The 27,888-nt window shown below is 36.2% G+C and overlaps 1 protein-coding gene across 1 annotated transcript in view; it reads left to right on the top strand.

The window, feature by feature from the left end:
* The first annotated feature begins 326 nt into the window (after window positions 1-326).
* Window positions 327-27,888, top strand: part of ERBB2 (erb-b2 receptor tyrosine kinase 2) — a 72,785-nt gene continuing 45,223 nt past the window's right edge. The window contains 3 exon segments of the mRNA XM_032235678.1: window positions 327-595; window positions 24,647-24,798; window positions 25,990-26,176. Coding sequence (XP_032091569.1) covers window positions 514-595; window positions 24,647-24,798; window positions 25,990-26,176 — 421 coding nt within the window. The 5' untranslated portion in view covers window positions 327-513.

Consider the following 27,888-nt stretch of genomic DNA (forward strand, 5'->3'; position numbering starts at 1 on the left):
TCTGCAATTTTTTAATGGAGGGTGGGCTCCATTAGTAACGTGGGCTCCATAAAGTAACATATTTCTATGTTACTTTGAGATTTGCATTCGTCAGTCAACCAATGATCTACAAGTTAAAAAAAAATCCGAAGCCAAAAAGAAAATTTGAACTTCAGCAGTACTGAATCAAAGGGGGGAAAAAAGAGAAAGCTTTCTTCTTCTGCTGTACTTTCCATAGGCATAATTTACGTACGTTCCCAGAGGAGCTCATTAGCCGCTCCCGGGGGAACTGGAATCTTTCTCGTGCCCGCGCTCGGCGCGTTCCTGATGTTTAGCGTTGGCGGAGAAGGAAAAAAAAACCAACCCACAGAGGTGGTGACTTTTTTTTTTTAAGGAAGTGAAAGGAGTTGAAAAGTTAGGTAGCCAAGAAGTGTGGAGGGAAGCTGGTGGGAACATTTTTGAAGATTGCTGTGTGGAAATAACTCCACTTCTTAGTCTAGAACATTATGCGCAGGGGGTTGCAATGATAAAACAATGGGCCACATTTTTTGTCCCTGCTGGTTCGGAATGGGGTTTCTCTTGGTTTCTGTCTGGCCAAGCGGTTCTACTACCCAAGGTAAGTCATTGTGAATGCTTATACATTGTACATGTGATTTGAATCATGGAAGATTTAATGGGAGAGGGAGCGAAGAAAAAAAAGAAAAGGGAAAAAGAGGGAAAGAAGAATTGCACAACAGACACAATCTTGCGTGCCAATTAGTTTCTCGGTTTACGCCTTCTGTGTGAGAGTGTAATTTTATTGTACGGGGTCGATAAACAGCATGGAACTACTCTTGTATAGGGGCCAACCCTGAGGGAAGGCAGGGCGAGGCGAGTGGGAGAGAGAATAAACGCAACTTCGGTTGTTAAACTCGGTGGGTTTTGTGTGGGGCAGCTTTTGCAGATGGGATCTGAGAAGTTTTCATGGAAAACTGACTTTTTCTCAACGGGTTCGCCCGGATTTTAGTTTAACAAAGCAAATCAGGAGAATGCACCGGATTACTAGTTCTTCGGGAGATCATTTCACTCTTTTGGGTCCGGGTCTATCGTCGATCTAGTGTAGGAGATTGTCTTTACAGCCCCGCCCTTCGAGAAAGGAGTTGTTGTTGTTGTTCTGGTTGGCTGTTTTGTTGCAATCCGTGCACTCATAATCAGTGATTATGAGCCTGAAGTCTGAAGTCTGGTTGAATTACTCATGAGTTAAATTAGGGGTTATCTGGATTGCTATACAAAAGCGTATGTGTGAATAAGAGAGAATGTTTCTACCTTGTAAGGAAGGGAGATAAAAAGCTGAAGCTCTCAATGGACGATGGCAGAAGCGGGTTTGTCCCAGCTTTTGCATATATTCAAAGAATTTTAATTTTTAAATCTCCCTGGAGCCCATTTACTTTGATTTTTTTTTCAGAACGAAAAAAATGGAAGCACCAATCTAAAATCATTTTACTGTCAAGAAATAATCAGTGGCCAGTAGTTCTAATCGAATATGAAGTTTGGCTGGATCTGATTTAGATTTATAATGAAATCCTAGGCTACTGAAAAGTAAGCCACATTTGAGTTTGTGGATTTCATTTTTATCAAGTTGCCATACCAGCCTTCCACAAACTAGAGCCTTATACAAACTTGAAGTGTTGGATCACAGTTGCCATAATTTCCAGACAGGATAAGCTTGATGATTGGGACTTGTGGAATAGGAAATGTATTATTATTGGATGATATCAGTTTACAGAAAAGAAAACTATACATTTCATCATTGTTCAGTGCTGCTGGTCATAATCCCAGCAGGAATTGTCCATCAAAAATAGAGATGGCCTGCCATCTGTCTTTTAATTGTTCACGGTTACGTACTGAACATTTTGCTACTTTTCAAAAGTTGGTTTATAAGTACCTTTTATGGATGTTCCACTCCCATCTTTAAATGCTGTCCTGTCCAACTCTTTTGGCCTTAGGTTGTTTACATACACCCAATATTCTCTCAGTGCCTTTCTTGATCTTGCTACTCCAAAGAAGTTGAATAAGTTAAGGATGATTTGAGAACAAATGTTCAGTTGAATCTGGTTAATAATAATAAATAATTCATGATATGCAGGTCAGGCATTTTTGCTGCATATCTTATTTGAATGGGTTCTGTTAAGGAAATATTGTGAAAATATTATTGGGTTCCTTGAATTTAAAGGAATGAAATTTAGAGATTAATAAGTGGTGTCTCATGGGTCTCATGAATCTCAGGCCAAATGGGTGCAGAAGAACCAGGAATTTCTTATCCATCTCCTTAACTTTTTCCCCAAGATGTAATGGGCTTACATAATCATGGGAGGTTGATAGGAATGGTAGACCAAGATATCTGGAAGACACCAGTGTGAAAAACAGTTTGTACTGCTGGTATTCTTCAGCCTAAATAAGGCTTCTCCTAGCCTTATTTAGTGTTCTGAGAGGCTTCATGAAAAGATGATCTTCCTTTTGTGGACTTCCTTCTGGGGAAATCAGGTCAGTGGTGGAGGAATATTACCTGGTAAATTTCTAAAAGTCAGAAAAGGAAGAGAAGAACATTAAATCACAGAAACACAAGCAGAGGTGACGGTCTTTTCAAAAGGAAGGTGGACTTGTAATTCACACTGCATTTCACAATCTCAATTTAGTGTCTCAATAAATATAATTATGTTGAAAAACTTTTGCCTTTTTAAATAGATACAAACTTTCTTCTGATTAGTGTCAGCAGTTGTCTCTGGAGAACTGATACGTAGATGTGTGATACTGGACTGAAGACAATGGGTTTCAAAAACACTGGTTGATTATTTTTTTTAAATGTAGGCATTAAATGGAGCATACAGTACTAATTTTTGCTTGCCTCTCTAGAAAATTAAATTATTTTCTTTCTATCCCACACCCCAAGTTAAATGTTTACTATTTAAACTTTAGATAGAAAGATAAGCTTTTTATGTGTGTGCTAACTTGAATTGATAATAATGGTGCTTGAGTCAGAGACGCCAAATTTGATGGTGTTTTCTGGAATGTTGCAAAACATTTGATGTGGCAATAAAAATAATGCTAATAGCATGCTATAAATTATGCAGAGAAGGTTTTTTTTATTACCTTCTTTTGTCTCACTAGTGCTTCCTTGTTCTGTACTTTTTGATTTAAAGCAGCATATACACTACATTGATTGTTATAGTATTTTAATTTGTGGCATTCCACATTTGGACTCAGTTAGATAACTTATTGAAGGATGCCCACAAGTCCTTGAGTTCGAAGTAATGCTGGCAAAAAAATTGCTGATTCAGTTGTCAAGTTCTACTCTGTCAAAATAACAAGGCTGGTGAGTGATCTTGCTCTTATTGATTTAATGAAGGATGAGTAAAGAAAGTGATTGGTAGAATCTCTCAGCTTCATTTCTCCTCCTGCCAAGCATTGTAGACTGGCAGGGAACCAACCACCAATCACCTTCTGTAAGGTGTGGCATGGCAGGATTGGACAAGTGTAGATGTGTGCTTGGAAAGTCATGTTTAGCCACCTGTTAGATTGCCTGAAGAAATGTTAAGAAATGTTAGGAAGCAGACTATCAGGCTACTTTTGAACAAGGGTCTACCATTTTTCTGAAAGAGTCCTAAACCTGAGCCCAAGCCTAGCCCAACTCACAGGTGAAAAATAGCAGCGCAGGAGAAAGCGGACATGAACAATAGATAAAAAGGAATTCTGTTCTTGAGAGAGGCAGAGGAAATAGTAGTGCTAGCAGCTTTCTATCTACGTGCCTTGCGACATCCAGAAGTCGCCCATAAACAACCATGAAGTTAAAGCAGAGAAGACAAGGTGGTGCCATTACTCCATACCACCCCTATCTCCAAGTAATAAAACAAAAACTAATACAACTATGCAGAGGCACTGCATACAGCCTTTGCATAGCTGTATTAGTTACTATTTTGGTTACTTACAGAAACAGCAGAAAGTGTATAATACACCCAATGGTGAAGACCTGCAACAAAGCAAGTTGTTTGAATCCACCTGTCTTCTCTTATAAATTAAGGTGTGTAACATAAGAGTAATACTCTTTCCAGAAAGTGAAAGTTCTGTTTTCAAATGCATACATGCCCTCTTTCAAAAGATGCTGAACTTGTATTTATTAAGGACCTGATATTATGAAAGATAGATGTCTCCGCAGATACCAGATGTCTTGTCCTTGATGCAGCCTGAAATGGCCATTGAGGGCAGTTCCCAGCAACTGGAATGGAAGGATTTCAGTAGTAACCTCAGTGGCCAATAACAGCAGAAGCCACTTTTGAGAGCATCAGCAATAAAGGAGATCCATTGGTTGAGATCCAAAGAAAGAGGTCCTGGGGCTGAGGCCTTTCTGTTCTTCCTCATTCCAGATATATGACAGTGATTTATAGTTAGGAATTTAAGACATTACTTCATATTCAGGCTGGTCTTGCCTTTCTACAAGTTTGAGCATCTGGAAATTTGGGAGTGTACATGTCTGTAAGATTGGGGTGAACCAGCCCTGCCCTCGGGCTGGATCTGCACATTGTATTAAGTCATAATTTATTTAACTGTAGTTTAATTGAATATATCATAACCTGGTCTTATATTTATCAGTTTCAAATAAGGCTTCAGCAAGAGCTCTCAGTAAGAAAATGAAATTCAAATGCCATATTTAGGTCCAGATAGCCCTGATCCTCTGACTATATTACTTTGCAGCTTATTGGTTTACAAAATCTGGTAGCATTTTTCTAACTATCAAATTTTACTGAAAGGCATATATTTTCTGAATTTTTGCCACCATAACATTTCTTTGTACAATGTCTACAATCACGTAAACGTTTGTTGTAATGACTACTGCTGCAATACATTTCACAATCCTTACTGGTGGAATAACATTTTTAAAGGTAAAAAAAAAATCAAATAACAAAATATTCTGCAAGGTTTTAAATTCTGCATAGTTCTTCATCAAGCAAACAAAAAGCCGTATTTAAAATACTTGGCCTATGGCATCACATAAACTAGTTTTAAGTGGCAGTCTCTCCTTGAGAGATCTGTGGTTTCTTCTATATATACTGACAACAAACCCAGACTAAATTTGAGAATTATTTCAAACCATATCATTCGGAGGAAGTAATTAGAATAAAATGTCTCTGCTTCTTTTGAAAATAATAGTAAACGTGTTCTACTTTTCTCTCAAGCAACTTCTGAACTTCTTGAATGGGCCCAACTGAATACATCGGTACTACAATTCAAATCACTTTCAAACACAAGTTTATCATATCTTTTCTAGATTAACTGTGATATGCTGCGACCAAATGAAATTCTGAATAATATGAGCTTGTGTTCTGCAGTCAAGGAGCATCAAAAGACACTTAGATCTTTGCTTAAAAGAAGTTACATGGAAGAATAGTAATCTGAGAGAACAATTTGGGAAGATGTTACTTTGGCATTCAAATATATAGTATGCAACCTCCATAGGCTTAATTTATTGCCAAGGTGACTTTCAAGCTTTCATCAGAAGATACCTTTGCTTTCCGCTTCATTATATTTCCACTGCAGAGTTTCTATTAAAAATTAAACCAAAATGGTTTTCAGACCAAGAGAAGAATAGTAATCTGAGACAACAATTTGGGAAGATGTTACTTTGGCATTCAAATATATAGTATGCAACTTCCATAGGCTTAATTTATTGCCAAGGTGACTTTCAAGCTTTCATCAGAAGATTCCTTTGCTTTCCGCTTCATTATATTTCCACTGCAGAGTTTTTATTAAAAATTAAACCAAAATGGTTTTCAGACCAAGAGAAAAGTCTACTTTCCCAATGCAACTCTTGACCTCACTTCCCCATGACATTTCTCAGTTTAATTTAAAGGACATTAACTAGCTCTAGATAGCCTGGATTTTTTTCTGCTACAAGGTCCCCAAAAGTGGAAATGAGAAATAGGAGCAAAATAGCATCTCTAGTCAAATGGAAGAGAACTTCTTTCCTTGTTCAATTGTATCATCTGTAATATTGCAGAGGATGCTCAAGTACAAGAGGACATACAGTATGTGCTTAGAGAAATGCATTCCTTGTAGAATTATGGTAACCTGGAACAGGCTTCTCTTGATTTCCTGCTCCTATACATGTTTCCATAAAAATGATGCACTTGGAGAAAAGCTATGTATTTCATTTCTTTCTGCAGAATAGGGGTGGGGATGGGGGTGGTTTCATCTCATTTTAAAGCTATTTTAAGCCAATTTTATGTTCATTGACTGTTATACAGCAGTTCTCATGAATTTCTTGTTTCAAGATGAAAAGGCATTGACATTTGAAGGAGATTTGCAGCCATAAAAATGAGTTTAGGAAATGTATGGAGTCTGAGGTGGCACATTGAACATCCCTGATTATACATAGCTAACATGCAGTGGAATTGCATGTGGGAGGGAGAAGATTAATGTATCAAAGTAACTGCCTGCCTGATTATAGTGGTTAATAAAATTTTAACTGAGCCATTCCTGTTGTGGCTGCACTATAGATCTCTTGTCTTTAAATACTGATCTTCTCTTCCTCCCTATTCCCAACTCTTGCCACCCTCAAGTTAGAGGATTACTCCTGGAAGAGAAATCAAGGTGCTGCTGTTAATGCAACACTATTCTAGTCTTCTGACCTTCTCCAAGTAGGGTTATGTTTGAGAGTGGGAGCAACAAGCCATGCAAGTGGCCCTTGGAGTGTCACTCAGATTTACAAGACCTGTAGATTCCTACAAGCAGTTTGAAACACAAGAACAGTTCCTGAAAGAGGAAAGGATTGTTATTTCAGAACCTAGCAACAGTTTGTTAATAAGTCACAGCTGCTACTGGTAGGTAATAATGATCACTTTTATCTAACACTTTTTGAATATCTGAAGTGCTTCATGATGTTATTTTGGGAAGCTTTAGAACAAGGATTGGAACTAATACCGGCACCCATATTTAAGGTTACCAAATCTTTGGAAAGTACACTTTTGTGTGCCGTGCCACTGAAGGATTGACATATCTTCTGCCTCCATTAGCATGCGTTCTGTTATAAAGCTCTAAAGCAGTGTTTTTCAACCTTAGAACTTTAATATGTGTGGACTTCAACTCCCAGAATTCCCAAAGCAGCCTTGCTAGCTGGGGAATTCTGGGAGTTGAAGTTCACCCATCTTAAAATTTCCAAGATTGGAAAACATTGCTCTAGAGCAGGGGTATCAAATTTGTGGCATCACGTCACATGACGTTTGGTGACTTCCCCCCCCTTCGTTAAACTGGGGGTCAGCATGGCCAGCACGTGACACATCCGGCCTGTGGGCTGTGAATTTGACATCCCTGCTCTAGAGGGATTAAGGCAAATGATATTTTCTGTGGAAACTCCTGCAGATCAGTAGGGATGCTAGACGGAAATAACGATTGGTTCAATTTAGAAGAGATTTAGCATAGCATGCTTAGCATAATAGCAAAAGGACACTTGAAAGTTGCAACTTTCCTATGCTTTGTACTCCAAAGAGGATTATATAATGAGCACATTGTTTTGAATCTGCTACCTATGAAGTACCATAAAAAATCTTACAAAAAAATTCCTAAACTATATAAATCTGTGAACAGCATCATATAGGATGATTTATTTTGAGTCCTTGCTTAACTAATGGGAATTTACAGGAACTTTATAGTCAAGGTCATATATGCTTAGAATCTTAAAAATAACAACGGAACTGAACTCAGTAATTGTTGGAGCAGTTGAATATATTTTCTTCCTGCATTGTTTCTTCCTGTATAACTAAACAAGAGTTCAGAATGTTAATACCTACATGTTCTTTTCAAAAGGAGAAATGTTTCTTGAGTGGATGTGTAGTCTCTCCATTTGTAATTTATGTGGCTAGTTGAAACTATTGCAGCTCGTCAGAATTCCCAATCAGTATTGGAAATATGAAAAACACAAAAACACAATTTTCTCATGAATGGACTAGTGAAAAACAAAAAAATATATGAATACATACTGAATAATTTTTTTAAAAAAAGTTAATATTCTAATTGAACTAGATTTTTTAAAATTGCCCTATTGTGTCTTATGGATAACTAGTTATAAAAATATTATTGAAGATTGATTTTGTATATGGTAATTGCAGCAAGACTGCTATATACAAAACACTGAAGAAATAATGAAATACCCACAATGGCCCACAATGGAGGGGAATAGATTGGTATACAGACATGTGAAAGCTGACCTGTTTATTAAAGATAAAACAAGCATTTTTATAAATGTAGTTGGAAGCCTTTGATTAACCTTTTTCTAAAAAGGGGAAAATGAAATGGTGATTTCTGGATTTCCAAATCAATATTAGAAATTAATATTAAAAAGATTGAACAGGACAGAGGAGAGCCATAATCTTAGTGAGGAGGGATAATAATTTGGTCTATAACTACTATAAAGAAGATCAGAAATTGCTTTTTTTCTTTTCTTTATTTATACTAATACTTTCCTTTTCCTTAACTTTTCTTTATATATGTTCTTATGTTTATCTTTTTGTCCATGTATTCAATAAAAATTATATATAAAAATTAATGAATGTTCAATGGAAAGACACTTTATAAATTAATAGGTGGATAATATTTTTCCCAACTACATGAAAATCAATTTCTCAGGAGTCCATGTTCCAGACAGTAGGTGAGTTTTACTCTGTAGTATTATAAATTATATAATTTCCATGTTATGTTAAACCATTCTGTGGTTTCTTAGTGCTCTCTCTCTCTATATATATATCCAACCATTTGCTTCCAAAACATATTTTATCTCCCTGTTACTAACAAAAAGCTCTAGGTTATATTAATACAATCTCCTTAGAGAGTTTTCATGTGCCTGCCATAAGCATCACTTTAACAGAAACCTTATTCTACTAAATTATCTTTGCTGAAGGTATACAATTATTTACAGATTATAAAATCCCTCCTTCCTTCCTTCCTTCCTTCCTTCCTTCCTTCCTTCCTTCCTTCCTTCCTTCCTTTGCAAAACAAGAATCAGCTATGTTGATGATAATATGGGTTTGGACTTTTAAAAAATTTCTTTAAGGAATATTTGTTAATCACCTGCTTAACCAAGATTTGAGTCTTTATTTATTTGTTGTATTTTATTTTCATTAAGGTTCAACCAACGTTAAAACAGTCTTTGAAAATATAAGTATTAAAATTATTACAAGTAATATGAATACTTATTTCTTAATCATATGCTAATGACATGGAATGAGAACAATATAAGTTACTTTGCCTTTGTTACAAGTTAAGAATCCTGGCGATAAAAAGGAAGAGAGAAAGGCGAGGGGGGGAGGGGAGAGAATCTCTACCTCTTTTAAACACAGCCAAATCCTCAACCTCATAGAGCTGGTTTTTCTGTGCTCTTTGAATTAGGAATGAGTTGACACACTGCAATTTTAAATTCAAACAGGATAGGAGGAAGATCATTAAGAATATGCTTGGAAATTTAAAATGAGGTGTTACGCACTTTTGTTATTGTTTCAAGTCTCAAATGGAAAGAATCTGGCAGAAAGGTGCTTTGCCAATGTCACCACGCTTGCACTGACTCTATTCATGTAGATGACTCAAGAGCAATCTCTTTAAGAAGGATCTTGGAGATAAATTATCAAAGAAGTACTTATGTCTGTGGGCAATAATTTTGATAAGAAAATATTCAGAATATTACTGCTTTGCAGTGCCTATTTACCTACCTTTAGCACCTCATACTATTTCAAACGTAATAGGCATGGGCGAAATGCTTTGAATACGTAACACCCTACTTTGAATTTGAAACAGATTGTTTTGACCTTTCAAAAGTATTCCAGTAAGATCAGGTCCATTGTTTTGAATTTGAAATAGTTTGCATACTACTACTAGATTTGTGCTGCATAGCCCGAATTTGAGGAATACAGTACAATCTCACCTTATGTTTGACTAAAGCAGTAAGTAATTGAGATCATTCAATTTCTTGCCTGTATCAGTTTGTCTTGTCTTAATTTGTAAGTTAGCGGCTCCTATTTTGAATCCAACCACATTGAAATGTTCATTATTCCTGAACATATTTTACACAGATGCAATTTTTAAATACATATAGGTAGTCCTCAACTTAAAACAGTTCATTTAGTGACCATTCAAGATTACAGCAGCACTGAAAAAAGTGACTTATAACCATTTTTCACAATTACGACCATTGCAGTGTCCCCTTGGTCACGTGATCAAAATTCAGATGATTGGCAACTGACTCATATTTATGATGGTAGCAGTGTCCTGGGGTCATGTGATCACCTTTTGCGAATGTCCGACAAGCAAAATCAATTGGGAAATCAGATTCACTTAACAACAATGTCAGTAGTTTAACAACTGCAGGGATTCGCTTAACAACTGTGGCAGGAAAGATTGTAAAATGGAACAAAATTAACAACAAATATCCCACTTAACAACAACAAAATTGCACTCAGTTGTGGTTATAAGTCACGGATTATCTTACTTAGGTAAAAATACATACATTTGTGCAAAGTACACTTTTGAGCTAAGATTTATTTGGAGAAATGTGCAAATGAAGTTTAACTGTTTCAATCTGCATATTCTTCTGGAAACTGCCAGGTTAATTTCAAGCGAAAACAAGAAAAATCCTTGATCATTTTTGTTACTGCTTCCTTTTAACTCTCTGGCATTTATTTTATTCCTTTTAAGCTATTGAATCAATGGCCCTGAAGCAAAGATGAGATATAATTTTGATTTGGGTTTAATACTTAAATGCTATTGCTGCTTTGTATTTAGTTTGTCATTTTGACTAAATGTCCGTTTTGATCTAGTCCATGTATAACAATGATGAGACAGCCAAACAGAATATCTCTTTGTCTGCATTAGGCTGATATTCAGAGATGTTTCCAGTTCTTTGAGGTAGGCCAGAGCAGGGTATAGATAAGGCAAGAACTACTGGAGCTCTACTATATTATGTATTATAGAGAAACTGTAAAGTCTTGACAGTCTCCCTCTTTAAAAAAAATAAAAAAATAAATCAAGGCAGGGAAATCTTGAGTTTCTTTTTCACCCCCTATTATCTTTCAGGGCTAAGCTGATACTTTCCTAAAAACTATTGCATACCTTCTTCAAGACTATCCTCCTACTCCTCCTTGACAGGAGTATGGTAATTCCATTCATTTATAAGGTAGGCTTCCATTAGCAGATCTGGACTGGAGTTAGTAAGCTAAAGAAATTTGGGTGTGATTTATACTGGGTCCTATTCAAAAAAGGGACAGCATGGTGGCTCAGAGGTTAAAATAATGAGTTTATCAGTTGGAAAGCCAGGAGCCCTAGTTTGAGACCCTAGCTCCTGTCCTCACCCCAGCTCCTGCCAACCTACCAGTTTGAAAACATATAAATGCAAATAGATAATAGGTACTACTTCAGTGGCAAAGTAATAGCACTGTGTGACATCAGCTGGCCACATAATCATAGGACAGCACTGGCTCAATAGTGTTGAAATGGGAATGAACACTGCCCCCCATAGTAGGCAAAGAATAGTAGAATAAAATCTGCAGGAACTCCTTTACCTTTTTTTCATCTATCCAACAAATGAAATTTAATATGGAGAAATGTAAGGCAAGAAAAATCAAATGTACAGGTTTCGATTGGGTGAAATCTGACTCAATAGCACTAACTGTGAGAGGAATCTTGGAGTTCTAGTGAACTATTTCTTAAATATGAGCCAGCAATGTGAACAAAAAAACCAATGCAATCCTAGATTACATTAACAGATCACATGAAGTACTAGGACTGCTTTATGAAGAAAGGCTTAATAAAACCACAGTTGGAATACTGCATCCAGTTTTGGTCATCTCATTATAAAAAAGATGTTGAAAATTTGGAACGAGTACAGAAAAGAGCAACAAAGATTAGGTAGGGGCTTGGAGGTTAAAACTTATGAAGAACGGTTGCAGGAACCGGGTATGTCTAGTTTAATGAAAAGAAGGACTAGGGTGACATGATAACTGTGTTTCAATATTTGAGGAGCTGCCACAAAAAAGAAAGGGTCAACCTATTTTCCAAACCAGCAGAAGACAAGGCAAGAAACAGTGGATGGAAATTAATCAAGAAGAGAAGCAACCTAGAACTAAGGAGAAATTTCCTAACAGTGGGAGCAATTAACCAGTGGAATGGCTTGTCTTTGGAAGTTATAGGTGCTCCATCACTGGAGGTTTTTAAGAAGAGACAGCCACTTGCCTGAAATGATATAGGGTCTCCTGCTTGAGTTTGGAGTTGGACTAGAAGATCTCCAAGGTCTCCTCCAACTCTGTTATTCTGTTGTTACATTCAGGTATTACATTAGTCGATTTGTGGATGTTGCACAGAAGTAACAGATTTCTTGGGAAGGAGAAACTGGTTCTGGGAAATTGGATGACTCAGTTAAGTTTATTACATCATAGGAAGAGGGAGGCAAGAAAGAAAGAAGGAAAAAAAGGAAGGAAGGAAGGACAAACATTCAAGTAAAGTAGTCTATTTAGCAGATGCTTCCTCTATAAATCATTTTAAATGGATACAAAGAAAGTGACTAATAGGAAATATAAATACTTCCTTGAGAAGTGTATATTCATATTTTCTGAATTTTTCAAAATTAATACAAATGCAGCAAAGCAAAACAAAATTGAGCACAACACAGAAGTCTGTCAAAGCTCTGGTTTTTATTTCTAAGGGCAAAGTTTAAGGCAGAAAAAAATGTGAAAAATGGAGGGAGGACTATTAGACTATTAATGAGATTATTGTGATGGCTCTAAAAACTGCCTGAATTTGGGTTGATGAGCAATACAATTAAAAAAAAACCCACAGAGGATGGATAGAAGACTCATTACATACTGATAGTATTTAAATTGTTAATGCAGGGGAAAGGAAGATGTGCAAAATTTACAAAACTACACCCCGGATTTGTTCTGTTAAAAAAAAAAACAGTCAGCATCTGTGAGACTAACTGCCACTAATACTTCTTTGTGGTGGTTTGTTGTCTACTTAATTGCAAACCTTTTGGTAAATTAATTTAAAACCAGTTTGTTTATTTGTCTCATCCAGATTTTATTTATTAGTTTGTTCACCAATGCCTATTTCCTCTCATTAAAAATTACTTAAAAGTGAGTTGAAGGGGCATTGGCAGTTACTAAAGTAGTGAAGGGGGTTCTTTCCGGAAGAGGATCTCTCCATCTGTAATGCAGTTAATTTTAACCCGGCCTCCTCCCACGCTGCACTCAGCGCCAGATAAGAGCCAAGGTCCCTGTTCATTTGGGTGGCCGAGGCCTTCAGCCTCCTGCTGCCTGTTGCCAGGAGACCATTGATGGACACACTGAGAATTCCAGCAGCTGGGAGTGCACTTTATTACGGGCTCTTTCAGTTGATTATCCTGGAGGAGGGTCCCTGCTGACTTAGAGTCAGAGAACTTCCTTTGACTGGCAGTGGCCTCTAGCTGCAGAACCAACCCCCATGTGTCCTTGCCATGGGCAGCACCAAAACACTTGGCTTCGTTTGGCCAGAGGCCTTTCTTCATTAGTAGTCCTGCCAAAGAGTGGAAGAAAGAAATAATTTCCAAACTCTGCAAAAATTGATCTCTGCCGATTAAAGAATGCAAAAAATTGAGATTTTGTAAAGCCACTATGTTAAATAAACTGCAAAAAGTCGGCTTTTCCAAGTATTTTGTATCGTTAGATTTCTAGTAATAAGCATAAACTATCAAATTCAATACTATCTCATGTTTCATTCCATGGATCAATATTCAGTGAAAAATTAAAATAGTAAAATGTATGATATATTTAGGCAGGACCAATTAAAACATATTCTTGGTCATACCCCAATATATCTACCAGATTCTGAAATCTATGGGTGGTGTCATTATATTGTTATCATCACAGGACCCTTGTATGTTTGGGTGGAGTTGTCTGCTGTTTTTATTAAGGAGAGGTAACAAAATCTTTGTCTAGCTTCCTGGTCTGTATATCTCCTAAGCCTTCTGTGACAGGCTGTGTTTATCTAAAGTCTTATGGGTTAGTTTTGGACCCAAGGGATCTAGTTATGGTATGTGTAAATTGAATTTGAACATATGTAAAATATATTTCCACTTCTCACTGAGTAACAATCGCTTTCTTTCTTGTGGGAGTAGAAATATGAGCTTCTTGAATAGAAACTGTATTCCAGAAAATAGCGAGTCTTCATCTGTTTCTTTATTTTGAAATTCTGCTTTTCATGTTGGCATTGAATAGGAAAAGTAGCTACAGTAATGGCACTTCACTTGCATTAAAGTATACTTGTCCTGTGTCTCTCAACAATTTAGCAACTCCTTTCCTCCACAGCCTGTACTTGTACATCTAGATTTTCCAGTGGCAACAAGGTTACATAAATTGAGGTTGTTGATCCTAATTCTAGTTGGATCACGCTGTGTGGGCAGTACCAACATTAGTTGGGGGATGGAGCATTTTAGCTTCATCAAGGTTACTTCAGAGAATCACTTTTCCTTTCTAAACATGCTCAGCTTGAAAAAGTAGTTTTGTTGTCAAACTCTGCCAACCGCCTAAGGGATGATGTAAAGACATTATTGATCTGATAGAAAAAAGAGTTTAGCATCAGATATTCCTTGAAGCAATTTTCTCCAACCTGGTTACCCAAAGAAGTGTTAGTCATGAAGTTGGAGAAATTGCCTTAAGAAATTAAGGAAAAGCCGATTGCTACATCTGTTTCTTGATTTAAAATGCAGATATTCTGAGGAGTTCCATCTGCAATGGCGGGTGTCACCTTTTCTGCCTAGAAGACTCAGTTCAAAGGTGGCAGTCTCCTACTACTACTAATTTGTAGATGGCATTTTCATTTTGTTTGTGAACAGCAGAGTTACAATTCCAACTTTATGCAATTGTTATTTACCATTGGTCATTTCCCCCTTGCTTTTGTTCTGAAAAATCAAAAACAAACGTTGATGAGGCCATTGCATTTAGATGTGATCCACCCATTGAAGATTATATCTGTGACAGAGAAGTCCAGACAATCATTAGATAACAACAAATAAGTAGTTTTTGATATATGGTTGTCCAGATTCTTGGAGCCTCAGAAATTGTCAAATTTTTTAAAAATGAAATTTCTCATTGCTTGATTCCAATATTATGCAATTAGAACACTTTTTTTCCTTTAAGCAAGTCCGATTCTCAGAGACCCCTTGCACAAATGCCTGCAGTTGCCTTGGCAAGGCTTTTCAGAAGTGATTTGCCATTGTTTCATTCTTAGGACTGAGGGAAAGGGTTTGGCCCCAGGTCCTGTAGCTGGCTTCATGCTTAAATGGGATTAGAACTCATGGTCTTCTAGTTTCTAGCCTGATACCAATAGACAGCATTGGCTCTCAGTTATAACATAATGGGATACATTTTTGATTTAAATTTTCCAAAGCTGCAAAGTCTTTTACTGTACATAGTTCATTTAAAAGTTAGCCGGTCCACTTAAATCATTTGCATAGTAGACCCCTTTTGTTGGTATTCCAGTTTACATTCCAAAGTAATAATTTCCCCCCCTTTGCTAAGAATATATTCTGCAACCTTGTACAGGTAGTCTTCAACTAGCGCCCACAATTGAGCCCAAAATTTATGTTGTTAAGTGAGCTGTTTTATTAAGTGAGCTTTATTATCTTTGTTGTCAGAGTTATTAAGTGATTCACTACTAATGTTAAATTAACACTTAACAGTTGTTATGTGAATCCGACTTCCCCATTGACTTTGCTTGTCAGAAGGTCACGAAAGGTATTCAAGTGATCTTGGGACACTGCAACAGTCATAAATATGAATCAGTTTCCAAGCGTCTGAATTTTGGTAACATGTCCATTGGGATGGAGTAATGATCGTAAGTGTGAAAACAGGTCATAAGTCACTTTTTTAAGGGCCATTATAATTTCGAATGATAATTTAAATAAACTCTTGTAAGTCGGGAACTACCTATACACCAATAACCCAAATTCTTCGACCAGAATTAATGCAGAAGTAGTTGTTTTGATTAACATTGTTAATTGTGGCTAAGGATGTTTATTGCACTCCAAAATGAAAATGTTCCATTCAATTTTTTGTTGTTTTACTTAAAATCTAAGATCTGCTAAGATTTAAAGATATAATATAAATTCCAGTAAAGACTTTCTCACTCTTATTTAAATGCAAGTATCTTGTCCCTACATTATTTTTTAAAAGAAACTGTGTTTACTGAAGTTTAAATTTGCATAGCTTGTTATCCACATGTCGTTTCACAGTAATTGTAGTTGCAGTTTCGTGTAGTAAAAGTGTCTTTACTCCAGCAACAGTACTGAACTGTTTGTTTATTTATTTGTATCTTGCCTTAATTATTTTTATAAATAAGTCAAGGTGGTGAACATACCTAATAGTCTTTCGTCCTCCTATTTTCCCCATAACAGCAACAACAACAACCTTGTCAGGTGGGTTTGGCTAAGAGAGAGTAACTAGCCCAAGGTCACCTATCTGGCTTTCATGGCTAAGGCAGGACTTGAACTCACGATCTCCCGCCAGGCTGGTGTCTTAACCTTTGTTTAACTTCATGGATCATGAATTTTACAAATCAGATATTTTATTGAAGTTTCCAGGCTTTGTTCCATTATTTTAGATAATTTCCCACTAACATGCATTGTAAATCTAATCCATTTGACATTCATTAACCTATGTATTAGTTCCACTTCATCAATTGCTTAATTCTGAATGTTGGAACTAAGTGAAAACTATGTTTTCTTTGCCAGCCGGGATCTGCCACCAGTATTTCTTCCTACTTTTCTAACTGTTATTTGATCAGAAGCTGTGATATTTGTATGAAAAGTTTCTTCTTGGCTGACAATGGCTCTCAGTATTAAATTGCCCATCCTTGAGAAGCTGAAGCAGATTCTTCTTCATTTTCTCATCTTCCTTGGCATAGCCTTCATGGGAAAGAAGCAAAGTGGGGAAAGAGGGAAGAGGTGAGGACATCCATTCCAAATAACAGGTTTATTGCTTAGTTGTCCTGAGTTTTATAACTAACCTACTGGTTCTTAGCTAAACTTTTTTTTTGTTTAACAAAGCAAAATAAGTATCCCTTTAGATTCAAGTCCACCAAATAAATTATATATTTTTTGTGTTTACTGAGAATTTTACCTAAAGGAAAAGATGGAGGCAAAGAAAAAAAATTAAAATTATGAAAAACAATGGCTTCTAATAATTTGTTCAACAGATGTTGACAAACCGATATCTTTCCTCCCTCTTCTCTTCCAGAAACCCCTTCAACTCTGTATTATATTCTTATCTTTTGCAATTATTAAATCCACAAATCATAATTTTGCTTTTTTCTTTTGCTTTTTTTTTTTTAGCAAAAAGTCAGTAAAAGATTTCCAAACTTTAAAGAAATATTTGCTTTTTTCTTTCTGACCAAACAAATATCTTTTGCCATTTCCATAATTCTGACAGTTTTATAATCATTCTTGCATTGAGGGAATTTCACTATCTTCCATCTTTGTGTATATAATAATCATACTGCCATTACCATATATAACATTTATCTTCCATGAATCTTTTCTGATTCAGTAATCCATAAACTCCAATTAGAAAGTTCTAGTTTCTTTCCAATATTAAACAGAAGGTTTTAGATTATTCTGTGTATAGTATGTGAATTCAGCTTTCCACCAAATAGCCTTGCTGAATTGTGTCAATTGTTTACTGAACAATGCAGCTAAGTATTTGTATATTTTTCATAAAGTCAGAGATCCTAATATGGGTTTGGTGAGATGGGTCCACGAGTATATATCAGCATGTATTCCTCCCCTCTCCCCAAATAAAGGATATGAAATGAATATAAAACTGATATAGCTTTTGGTGCCTGGGAATCTTAGTAAATATGTGGGGGAAGAAAAAAACAATGGGAGAGATGATTATATAAAATAGACATTATAGACATTAGAGGACTTCAAGTTACGTACTTTTGCATTAAAACAACAGTGAATAGAAAGCTGACCTGAATATACTAAAGATTTCTGGATAAATTGTATTTGATGAAGAATTATTTTCATTGATTGGGAGTTTGAAAACGGCAGCAGCAAACTGTCTTAAATTACATTGTTAAAATGAAAAGAGCTCCTTACTTAGTCTGCCACTCTTTTTTACACAAGTTATGAGGACTGGAAACTCAGCTTATACTTTCTTCTAATTCCTCTTGACTGCCCAATTTAGGCTGAAGTATTTACAGATAGTAAGGTTGTCGTCCCCCCCTGTGTAATCAACATTGGGTGGGCCATAAATTCTTGCCCCTGCCCATGGCCATAAGATCTCACTTGCCCAACTATTTCATGAATAGACATGTGTCCTAGCCCAAGGCACATACTTGAGTGGCCTGACACTGCCTAGCAAATGATACTGTGGCCCCATATTCAAGTTGTTTTCGGCACCTTGTCATCTCTATAAAGGCAGAGAACAAACTTCAGTACAATAGAGAGTGCACGTCTTTGATTCACCTGGCCCAGGTCCCAGTTACCTGGGAGCTAATTTACTCTCTGATTCAAAAAATTGGAAGGAGCCAGGCATCACATGCTCAGACCCTCCAATTTATTAAAGCTTTGATGAAGTATAACAGAGGACTCAAAACAAGGACAAAGTAATATCAGACTATTTTGAAAAGCTAGGAAGAATGCGGCCTTCTCATATTGGTTAAAGAAGAGTAATTCAGTGCAATCCAAACTTTCAGCTCTTGAAAGAGGAGGATGAAAAGGTATAAAGAAGTATAAAAATAAATTTACCACTTTTGAGGAAGATTTTTAATAATGGATCACAGCAAAACAAACAAATGTTTGCTCAGGCCTAGAGAAGTTTCAATGCAATTTTGATACGGTGCCCTGAAGGGAAGACAAATGTTCTTCCCATCCATTTCTCTACATGTATCATTTTAGGGGAAGACCAGCAGATTCTGACAGGTTCTAGAGAACCAGTAGAAGAAATTTTGAGTAGTTTGGAGAACTGGCAAATGCCACCTCTGCCTGGCCCCAGAGTCGGGTGGGAATGAAGATTTTGCAGTATCCTTCCCCTGCCACGCCCACCCAACCATACCCAACAAGTCACACCACGCCTACCAAGCCATGCCGTGCCCACCAAGCCACACCCACAGAACCAGTAGTAAAAAAATTGAATTTCACCACTGGGGAAGACGTGGTTTATAATGATGCAGGATCCCATTTCTCTGTGTAGAAGAAGGGACCAATCTCATTCTACTTTCAGCAGAAAGAGATTTTCATTAAAAAAACACCAAAATACGACACTTATTTCATGCAAGCCAGGAGAGTTTTCAAAAAGATTTACTCAAGGCTAGAACTTAAAAAAAATAAAGAAAAAAGAAAAGAAAAAATCCATGAACAAAGGAAGAGAGGAACCAGGGCTCTCTGAAAACTGCTCTTTCACTGGGAAGGAACACTCTAGCACCCCCACTCCTGGATATTATAATGGAAATATTATAGAGCCAAACCTTTTCAATTATACTGCTGGCTACATGCCTTAAAAAGGGGATAGGGTGGTCCGTTTCAGGTCATCAGAAAGAGTTTCTTGGCAACCACCTTTCTAGGTCAGCTGTCTTAACATGTACAGCAGTGCAGTGTACATGGTGCTTTGTTGTTGCCTAAGAACTCAAGCTCAGAAATACCCGTAGTTGGAAGCAGATTTACAGGAGCAATTACAGGGTGTCCCTGTCTTGTATTTTCTGTTATGGATTGCACCAGTAGAGGCTAAGCCAATTTCGTTGTATGCATGATGTACAATGACAATAAAGGCTATATTATTATTATTCAATTGTATCACAGCGGCCAGTTGTTTCGCTGGATTTGGCATTGGTTACTAGTCGGGCCCCACCCAGGGGCCTAGGACGCCATAACGTATTTTCGTAATATGCGTGCAGATCCAAGCAGTGCAGCTTTTTGCATTTGACTGATGGGGATTTTGTCAACTTTTAACTGTTTTAAATGTAATTCCAGTGCTTTTGGAATAGCACCCAGTGTGCCAATTACCACTGGAATTACCACTGCTGGTTTGTGCCATAGTCGTTGAATTTCGATTTTTAAGTCCTGGTATTTTGCGATTTTTTTCATGTTCCTTCTCGGCGACCCTGCTATCACCTGCTATTGCGATGTCTATGATTGTGACCTTATTTTTCTCAACCAGTGTGATGTCTGGTGTATTATGCGCCAGTATTTTGTCCGTTTGTATACAGAAGTCCCACAAGATCTTGATCATCTGATTTTCGGTGACTTTTTCAGGCTGATGTTCCCACCAGTTTGTTGCTGTTTTAATATTATAATTTTTTGCACAAATTCCAATGGATCATTTGTGCTACTGAATTGTGCCGCAATTTATAATCAGTTTTTATTATTATTATTATTATAACAATTGTATCATAGCGGCCAGTTGTTTCGCCGGATTTGGCATTGGTTACTAGTTGGGCCCCACCCAGGGGCCTAGGACATCGTTATTATTATTATTATTATTATTATACAATTGTATCACAGCGGCCAGTTGTTTCGCCGGATTTGGCATTATTATTATTATTATTATTATTATTATTATTATTATTATTGCATGATTAATCTTTGGTGAGATTCACAGCCTTTGGGGCTGGTTGGTAGCTCAACATCTCGAGTCCTAACCAAGAAGCTAGGAACTGTTAAGGTAACGTCGAAGGACATAAGCTGTTCCAAGTAGGGTGTTTTTTATAGAATCAGTATGTTCAAGTCTGATAAATTTAAAATTTCCAAAAAGCGAGGTAGAGAACCTTAACATTGCAAATAATTTAAAAAAATTGCAAAAAATTCAAAAATTACAAATAAGTACAGAAAACATTGAAAAGAGATTTGATATTATAGAACAAAGAACAGAAAGAATGGAGGGAAGATTTGAGAATATTTTCAAAGCTATGATGAAATTTAAGGATAGAGTTCAAAAAATTGATGGAAAATATGAACAAAGTGATAAGAAAATTGTTGACATTGATAGTAAAATTGAGTGTGGAGGGAAACGATAGGAGTGGAATATCGAAAGGAGAGGTTGACGAACTGGAACTCTATCTCAGACTTCAAAATATGGAAGAAGAAAAGGGAGGAAATCTGGCAGAAATAATGAGAACATTTTTGACAGAAGCATAACTAAAGGCAAGCTGATGGAAGGAGCAGATGGAGGGTTTCGAGTCTTTACAAGATATGCAATGAACAACAAATTGCCAAGAGAAGTCCACATAAGACTTTTCAAGAAAACAATTAGAATCCAAATTCTATAAATGGCAAGAGATATAGGACTGCACTACTACTGGAAGGATACAGGATGATGAAATGAAATGCCATAATAAAAATTAAGTTAAACTTAGTTAAATTTTGAGTATTATGTATAAGAAAAAGTAATAATAGTTTATAGTCAAATAAATGATTAACAATGATAATGATGCATATATATATATATATATATATATATATATATATATATATATATATATATATATATATATACACATACATACATACATACATACATACATACATACAATAGATTGACAATATGAAATTTTACATAAATTGTAAGTGAGGACTATAGAGATGATGTTGAAAAGCTTTGTTATAAAAGATAAATAATTCTATATCGAATAGAATATAAAGATGCAATATTACTGGAGGATTCCAGTATGATGTAATGAAATGCCATAATATAAATTTATTTTAAATTTAGAATATTTCACATAAGGATGTAATAATAGCTATAGTCAATGAATGTTTAATAATCATAACAATTGTATACATATATATTAGATTGATGATATGAGACTATGTAAATTGCAAGTGAAGACTATTGTGAGGAGGCTCAAAAGCTTGGTAACCAATTGACACACTGTAGGAAATTCAAGGATGGTTTTTATACTTTGTGTGTGTCTATGTTTGTTTGTTTTATGATTGTTTAAAAATAAAAACTTTTATTAAAAAAAGGTAGTCTGGACAAGATAGCTTTATTTAATCAAATTTACCTTAATTGTACAACATCCGCTGTGATTTAGGTAATTTGTATAGTGGTGAAAAATAATGCAATTGCACAATTTGTATGTATTAACACTACATTGTAGTTCTACATTTAATATATAATAAATATCTTTTCCCCATAATTTTTTTTAAACTAAGCATGAGTGTATCTTGGAAGTATATTTAGTAAATATGGGGAAATGGACAAATCTTAAGATACAGTGGGTGGAACTCTGTTGCATCAAATGTATGCTTGTAAAAGAAAAAATGGCTGTGTATAAGAATGTGTTTTTGTTATATGGAAATGAGTGTTGGATATTATCAAGAGAAATAAAATAACTTGAATCTGGTAACGAGAAATGTGGGTAGTAGAAGAACAAGAAGAGGTAGAGTCAAGAAGGAATTGGTGCTGAATATAAAAATTAGAGATCAGTCTGAAGGGAACAAATTGAGGTAATTTGTCAGGCTTCCCAGTGTACTGTTTCTGATAAAACAAGATTTGGAATCAAGTCAAGCCATTCCAAATCGAAAATCACAGCAAAATATATTTTGAAATAAACAGATCTTTAAAAAACAACAGCAAGACTATGCCTTTTAAAACCCAGTCCTTCAAAATCAATATGTTTCAAATCCCCTGCTGAGAAATGAGAATGAGTGACTCATACACAGACAGAGCAGCTGGGATGAATTAGGTTATTACAGGAAATCAATAGGAAGTTATTGAAATGAACCATCAAGTTAAATTGAGTTCATTGTATTTCCTAAAGAAACAGTTACTGTACAACTGTTTTATTGCATGTCGCGAATCTGGGGGAGGATTATACTGAGGCATGGAATTATACTTGGGAACATGTATGCTGATTTTGGTTATGTTTTCAATAATTGGATAGTGACACAGGAAGTGTTGGTTTTTCTAAAAGGATCTGAGAAGTTGCTGCTTGGCTTGGAAAGGCTTGGATGGATACCAGAGTTCCACTATTGAATTGCACATTGAATTCCAGAAAGCAAAAAACCCCTTCCACCCACATTTATTTCAAAGCAGTTTATTATATTGCCATCCTGCTCTGCATTTTTTAATTTCTCCAGAATGCCATGCAATGAAACAGGGTAATGACCTCTTGGATCTCTGAGTCTCAACTGCTAAAAGCCACATTCCATTTTTCCAAGAAAAATACGTTTTAATTATATATAGTAGGAAAAGCTGCATGCTGCAAGGAATAGCAAAAGTTAGTTTCCTAACCCAGACAACCCATGTCCATACATGTTAGATTCTTATATTTTTCTTCTTTTGAAAACAAGGTATACACGCCTTTTTAAAAAAACAGGTATTTTAGCAGTTGGCAGCACATTAAGTTAATATTTTCATATTCAGTCATTATAACAAGTCAGTAACTTAAATATGAGGTGGAAACCCAGCTATTATGGTTCGGTATTGTGAAAAGTAGGCCACTGTAGGTTGTTCAGCAAAATAGAAAGGAAATATTTACTTATACAATATGTGACTTCAGTCACTGTTGCTGTTATTAGTTTTTGACTTGGAAAGACGGATTCCATCCTCTGCTAAAAAAAGACTTGTAGAGCTGTTCATGTTCATTTTAATATGCGTTAGGCCCTTACAATGGAACACTGCAGGCTGTGAAATTGTGCACATCAAGTTTATACATATCTACAGTATTAATCTGTTTAGTCCTGCTAATTAGGAGAAAAGATATGATGTTCTTTGGACACTCACTATATACACTAGACAATTTTATACACTGCATACAGTAAACTTTGAGAATTACCCCATTTTCTTTAAGCTCATTGTGGCAGGAATTGGAAGCTTACTTAAAAAAGAAAAATAACTGAGATTCTCAAGATATTCTTTGCTCAGTGATTGTTTAGTAATGAAATATGGAATGTCTGGCTTGTATGCATTTAAATTTTTTATTTTACAGTTTAATATTAAGATTTTAAACCCCCTCAACTTAATTCCAATGTTCCAAAATAAACCCATATATCTTGCCAAGGTATAGCTCCAAAGAAAGCAAAAAACCCTCCATATAGTGCATTGGAATTCCACCCTTTTGTTCCGCCTGCTAATGTTATCTTGGACAACTGAACTAATTTCGTTCCAGTTTTGCCAACCCTAATCTCCAATTGAAAATTTCTGTTTTGTTATTTGGGATGACAAAATTGCATCTGTGAGCCTGCAACTTTGCTGTTAACAGGAAGGCCCATCAATTTCTATCTTCTGTAGTTAAGGTGATTTTGGAGCTCCATAGTGCCTTTGCGCTATTCTTCAGCCCTTTTGCAATTGTGGTTTACTTTCGCTTCTTTTCTCACGGAACTCATGCATGAAGCCAAGGTTACTGCAATGAAAGAGAGCAAGGAATTCAGGTCAATTTCTGTCTTTGCTTATTAGTTGGCTAGTTGGAGCCGAGGCTGGTCAGGGCAATGCTCTCTATAACTGTGTTGAGTAATTGATCAGGGATCATTATGAAGAATTTGAGAGTCTTCAGAAGTTGCAACTGTGATCAAAGTAACCAGGTATGTCTTACTTGCCAGTTAGATGAAATCCTATTGAGTGGAGCAGATCCGTCTTTCTCTTGAGCTTAATGATAATTCCCCCTTTTTTCTTCTTCTCAGTATGCACAGGGACCGATATGAAACTGCAGCCGCCCTCAAGTCCAGAAAACCATCCAGACACCCTCCGTTGGCTCTATGAGCATTGTCAGGTTGTGCAGGGCAATTTGGAGATCACATACCTACCAGCAGATGTGGATACATCCTTTCTCAAAGTAGGTACAGTTTTAATGTGAAAAATGATGGTGTTTCCAAACTTCTTTGTTTTATTAGTTTGGGAATGGGGAAAAGAAGAAATGCTATATGCTTCCACTTAGCTGTCCCTGCCCTTAGAATTTAAGAAGGTGACATTGATGACTGGAAGTTACAAAAACATTGTCTACTAGGATTGTATTAGATCAACTCCAAATATTCACCACATTTAATAAAGTATAGCTAAATTGAATTTAGTTGTGCATATTTTTATTTCTCTCTAAAAGGGCTTCAGTAGCTTTTGAGTCTCATGCCTGCAGATGAGCACAATAACAAGATGTTGTTTTGGAGCCCAAGAATTTGAATTTGATTGCTTACGCTGGGTTCAGTTGTCCATAAGCTAGTTTACTTTCTGTGACACGCTAAGCCATAATGAAATTCATTATTCATTATTAAAATTTCAATTAGGCAAATCATTATTAAACAAAATATACCAAAGCATAATATGTGAACCTAGTCTTTGTGTCAAACACAACTTACAAACCAGAAAAGTTGGCTTCAAGCAACACCTACAAGCTTAGAATAGAAAGAGTACGTGAAAACAAAGATATAGACAGGTATAGGTAAAAAGTGAATGAAAATATAAATACAAATCATCTTCCATTTTCCCCCTATATGCTCTAATGCTGAGTGCACATTATACTCATTATTTATATTAACCATGGTTTTATCAATAAGCTACAGTTTTAGCAATATATCATGATACCTTCACAACCAACAATTTGTAAATCACAAACTCTAGGTTTACTGCACTGAGCCCAAATATAGTGCAGTAAGCCCAAATATGCATTTTGAGTAGGACTCACCATGTTCCCCAAGTGTAGCTATTGCAATTTACAAGTTGTGGGTTATGAAGGAATAACAGTATGTTGTATACATAGAACAGTGTAATTAAAAGCTTTCTGTTCTCTGTGTGCAACATACTGTGGTTTGGCTCAGGGAAGATTTGGGTCTGTTGGGTCAGGGAATCTGGTCTTCCAGCTATTGCACTTCAGTTTTCATCTGACCCTGCCAGTATAGTAGAGTTCAAGGAGGGTATTATGGCCCCTCAGCTCTGTTGGGCCATATCTTCACCATGTTCTTACTGGGTGATCTTTTGCAAATCCAAGCATCCTGAAACATTTATGTTTCATTTTTGTCTCTCTGCTTCTCAGGACATCAGAGAAGTCCAGGGATATGTGTTAATAGCCAAGAATCACATGCGCCATTTGCACCTGAACAGCCTCTTGATCATTCGTGGGACACAGCTCTATGAGGAGAAGTATGCACTGGCTGTCCTAGACAATGCTGATCCCAGTGGAGACGTGGGGCTGCAGGAACTGGGCATGTTGAAGCTAACAGGTGTGTTAAGATGGGCTGGATAGTTTCCAGGAGTAGGAGTAGGAATAGAATAGAATAGAATAGAATAGACTTTGGAGGTCTTCTAGTCCGACCCACTGTTCGAGCAGGAGAACCTACACTATTTCAGATAAGTGACTGTCTAGTTTCTTCTTAAAAACTCCAGTGATGGAACATCCAAGATTTCTGAAGGCAAGCTGTTCCACTGGTTAATTGCCCTCACTGTTAGGAAATTTCCATTGTTTCTTGTTTCTTCTTAATTCCAGGTTGCTTCACTCTTTGATTAGTTTTCAACCATTGTTTCTTGTCCTGCCCTATGATGCTTTGTAGAATAATTTGACCCCTTCTTCTTTGTGGCAGTCCCTCAAATACTGGTATCATGTTGCCCCTAATTCTTTTCTTTACACTAGCCAAACTCAAATCCTGCAGCCATTCTTCATATGTTTTGTCTCCAGGTCTTTAATCATCTTAGTTGCTCTTCTCTGAACTTTTTCCAAAGTCTCAACATCTTTTTTGTAGTATAGTGACCAAAATTGGATGAAGTATTCCAGGAGTGGAATATGCAAGAGGCAGTGTTTGATGCCATGCACAAAATTATCCAAACAAAATTATTTGCATTTAAAACATAAAGACAGGAAGCACTGTTGGTGGATTGCTGCCTTAAAAGAATGTGTGAATTAGAATCTTTGATGGATTTTAACAAATCAGATTCCAGTTCACATATACGTAATAAGCGACAACTGGTATAAATATTCTTATTGTTAGGAGAAGCCAAAAGTCATTACTTTTGCTGTTCTAACCAGGCCTAAAGTGTACTACAGTGTTTATTTATTAAATATTTTATGAAGCTGCCATTATTAAAAAAAGAATTTTTAGCCCTAGGAGCAACTTCAGTTCTGTAAAAATACTATACTATTTCTACTTGATAGCTGAAAGCATTTATATCTGGCTCAGCTCTAAAAAAAAAATCACGCTAAAGGTGTTATTAAAACCCCAAAGTTTTGCAGGAAAGTTGTATTTTCAATTCCCATTTCTAGAAATAAGAGGTGTGGAAATCATCTCAAATCTGTAAAATTAACCCAGATCAAAATGCCCAGACTGATATCAGAAGATATTATTGTTCTGTCTTGTCCTGAATTCAGAATGCTTCTAGAATTGCTGGAACACTGTTTTGAACTCCAAATGATGCGTTTAGAATTTGAAATAATGTGAATTTGAAAAGTTTATCTCACTTCTAGGTGAAAAGACTTAATGGGCCTATTTTTTAATGCCCAACTCATGCCAACAAGTTTTAGCAGCTCCCCCTCTCCAAACTCTATATTTCTGTTTACAATGAATTCATTGCACAAAGTATGAGTAAAAGTTTTGTTGGTAGTATAGTGATTGATTGATGATCTGCTCCTATATCCCCACACAAAGCCCCCTTGAAGATTTAGAAGATTTGGCATCATATTTCAGCCTGAACTATAAGGTAGGATGTTTGTTGCTTGAATCTTACCTGTGCCATGAATTTACATTGCTTGTGCCATGAACTTATAAGTATGCCTTAGGCACATTTTCCTCAGCATTGGTACATTGTGTTCATAATGTGCCAAACTCTTAGCTAACTTTAGGAAGTGTAATACAATTTTATCCACAGTTTGTAATACAGTTCCAGCTCAGTTGTGACAACAGGTTGAACTTTCTAATAGACAATGTGTGGTTTTAAAATAATG

The sequence above is a fragment of the Thamnophis elegans genome, chromosome Z (genome assembly GCF_009769535.1).
Source record: "Thamnophis elegans isolate rThaEle1 chromosome Z, rThaEle1.pri, whole genome shotgun sequence".
Lineage (NCBI taxonomy): Eukaryota > Metazoa > Chordata > Lepidosauria > Squamata > Colubridae > Thamnophis > Thamnophis elegans.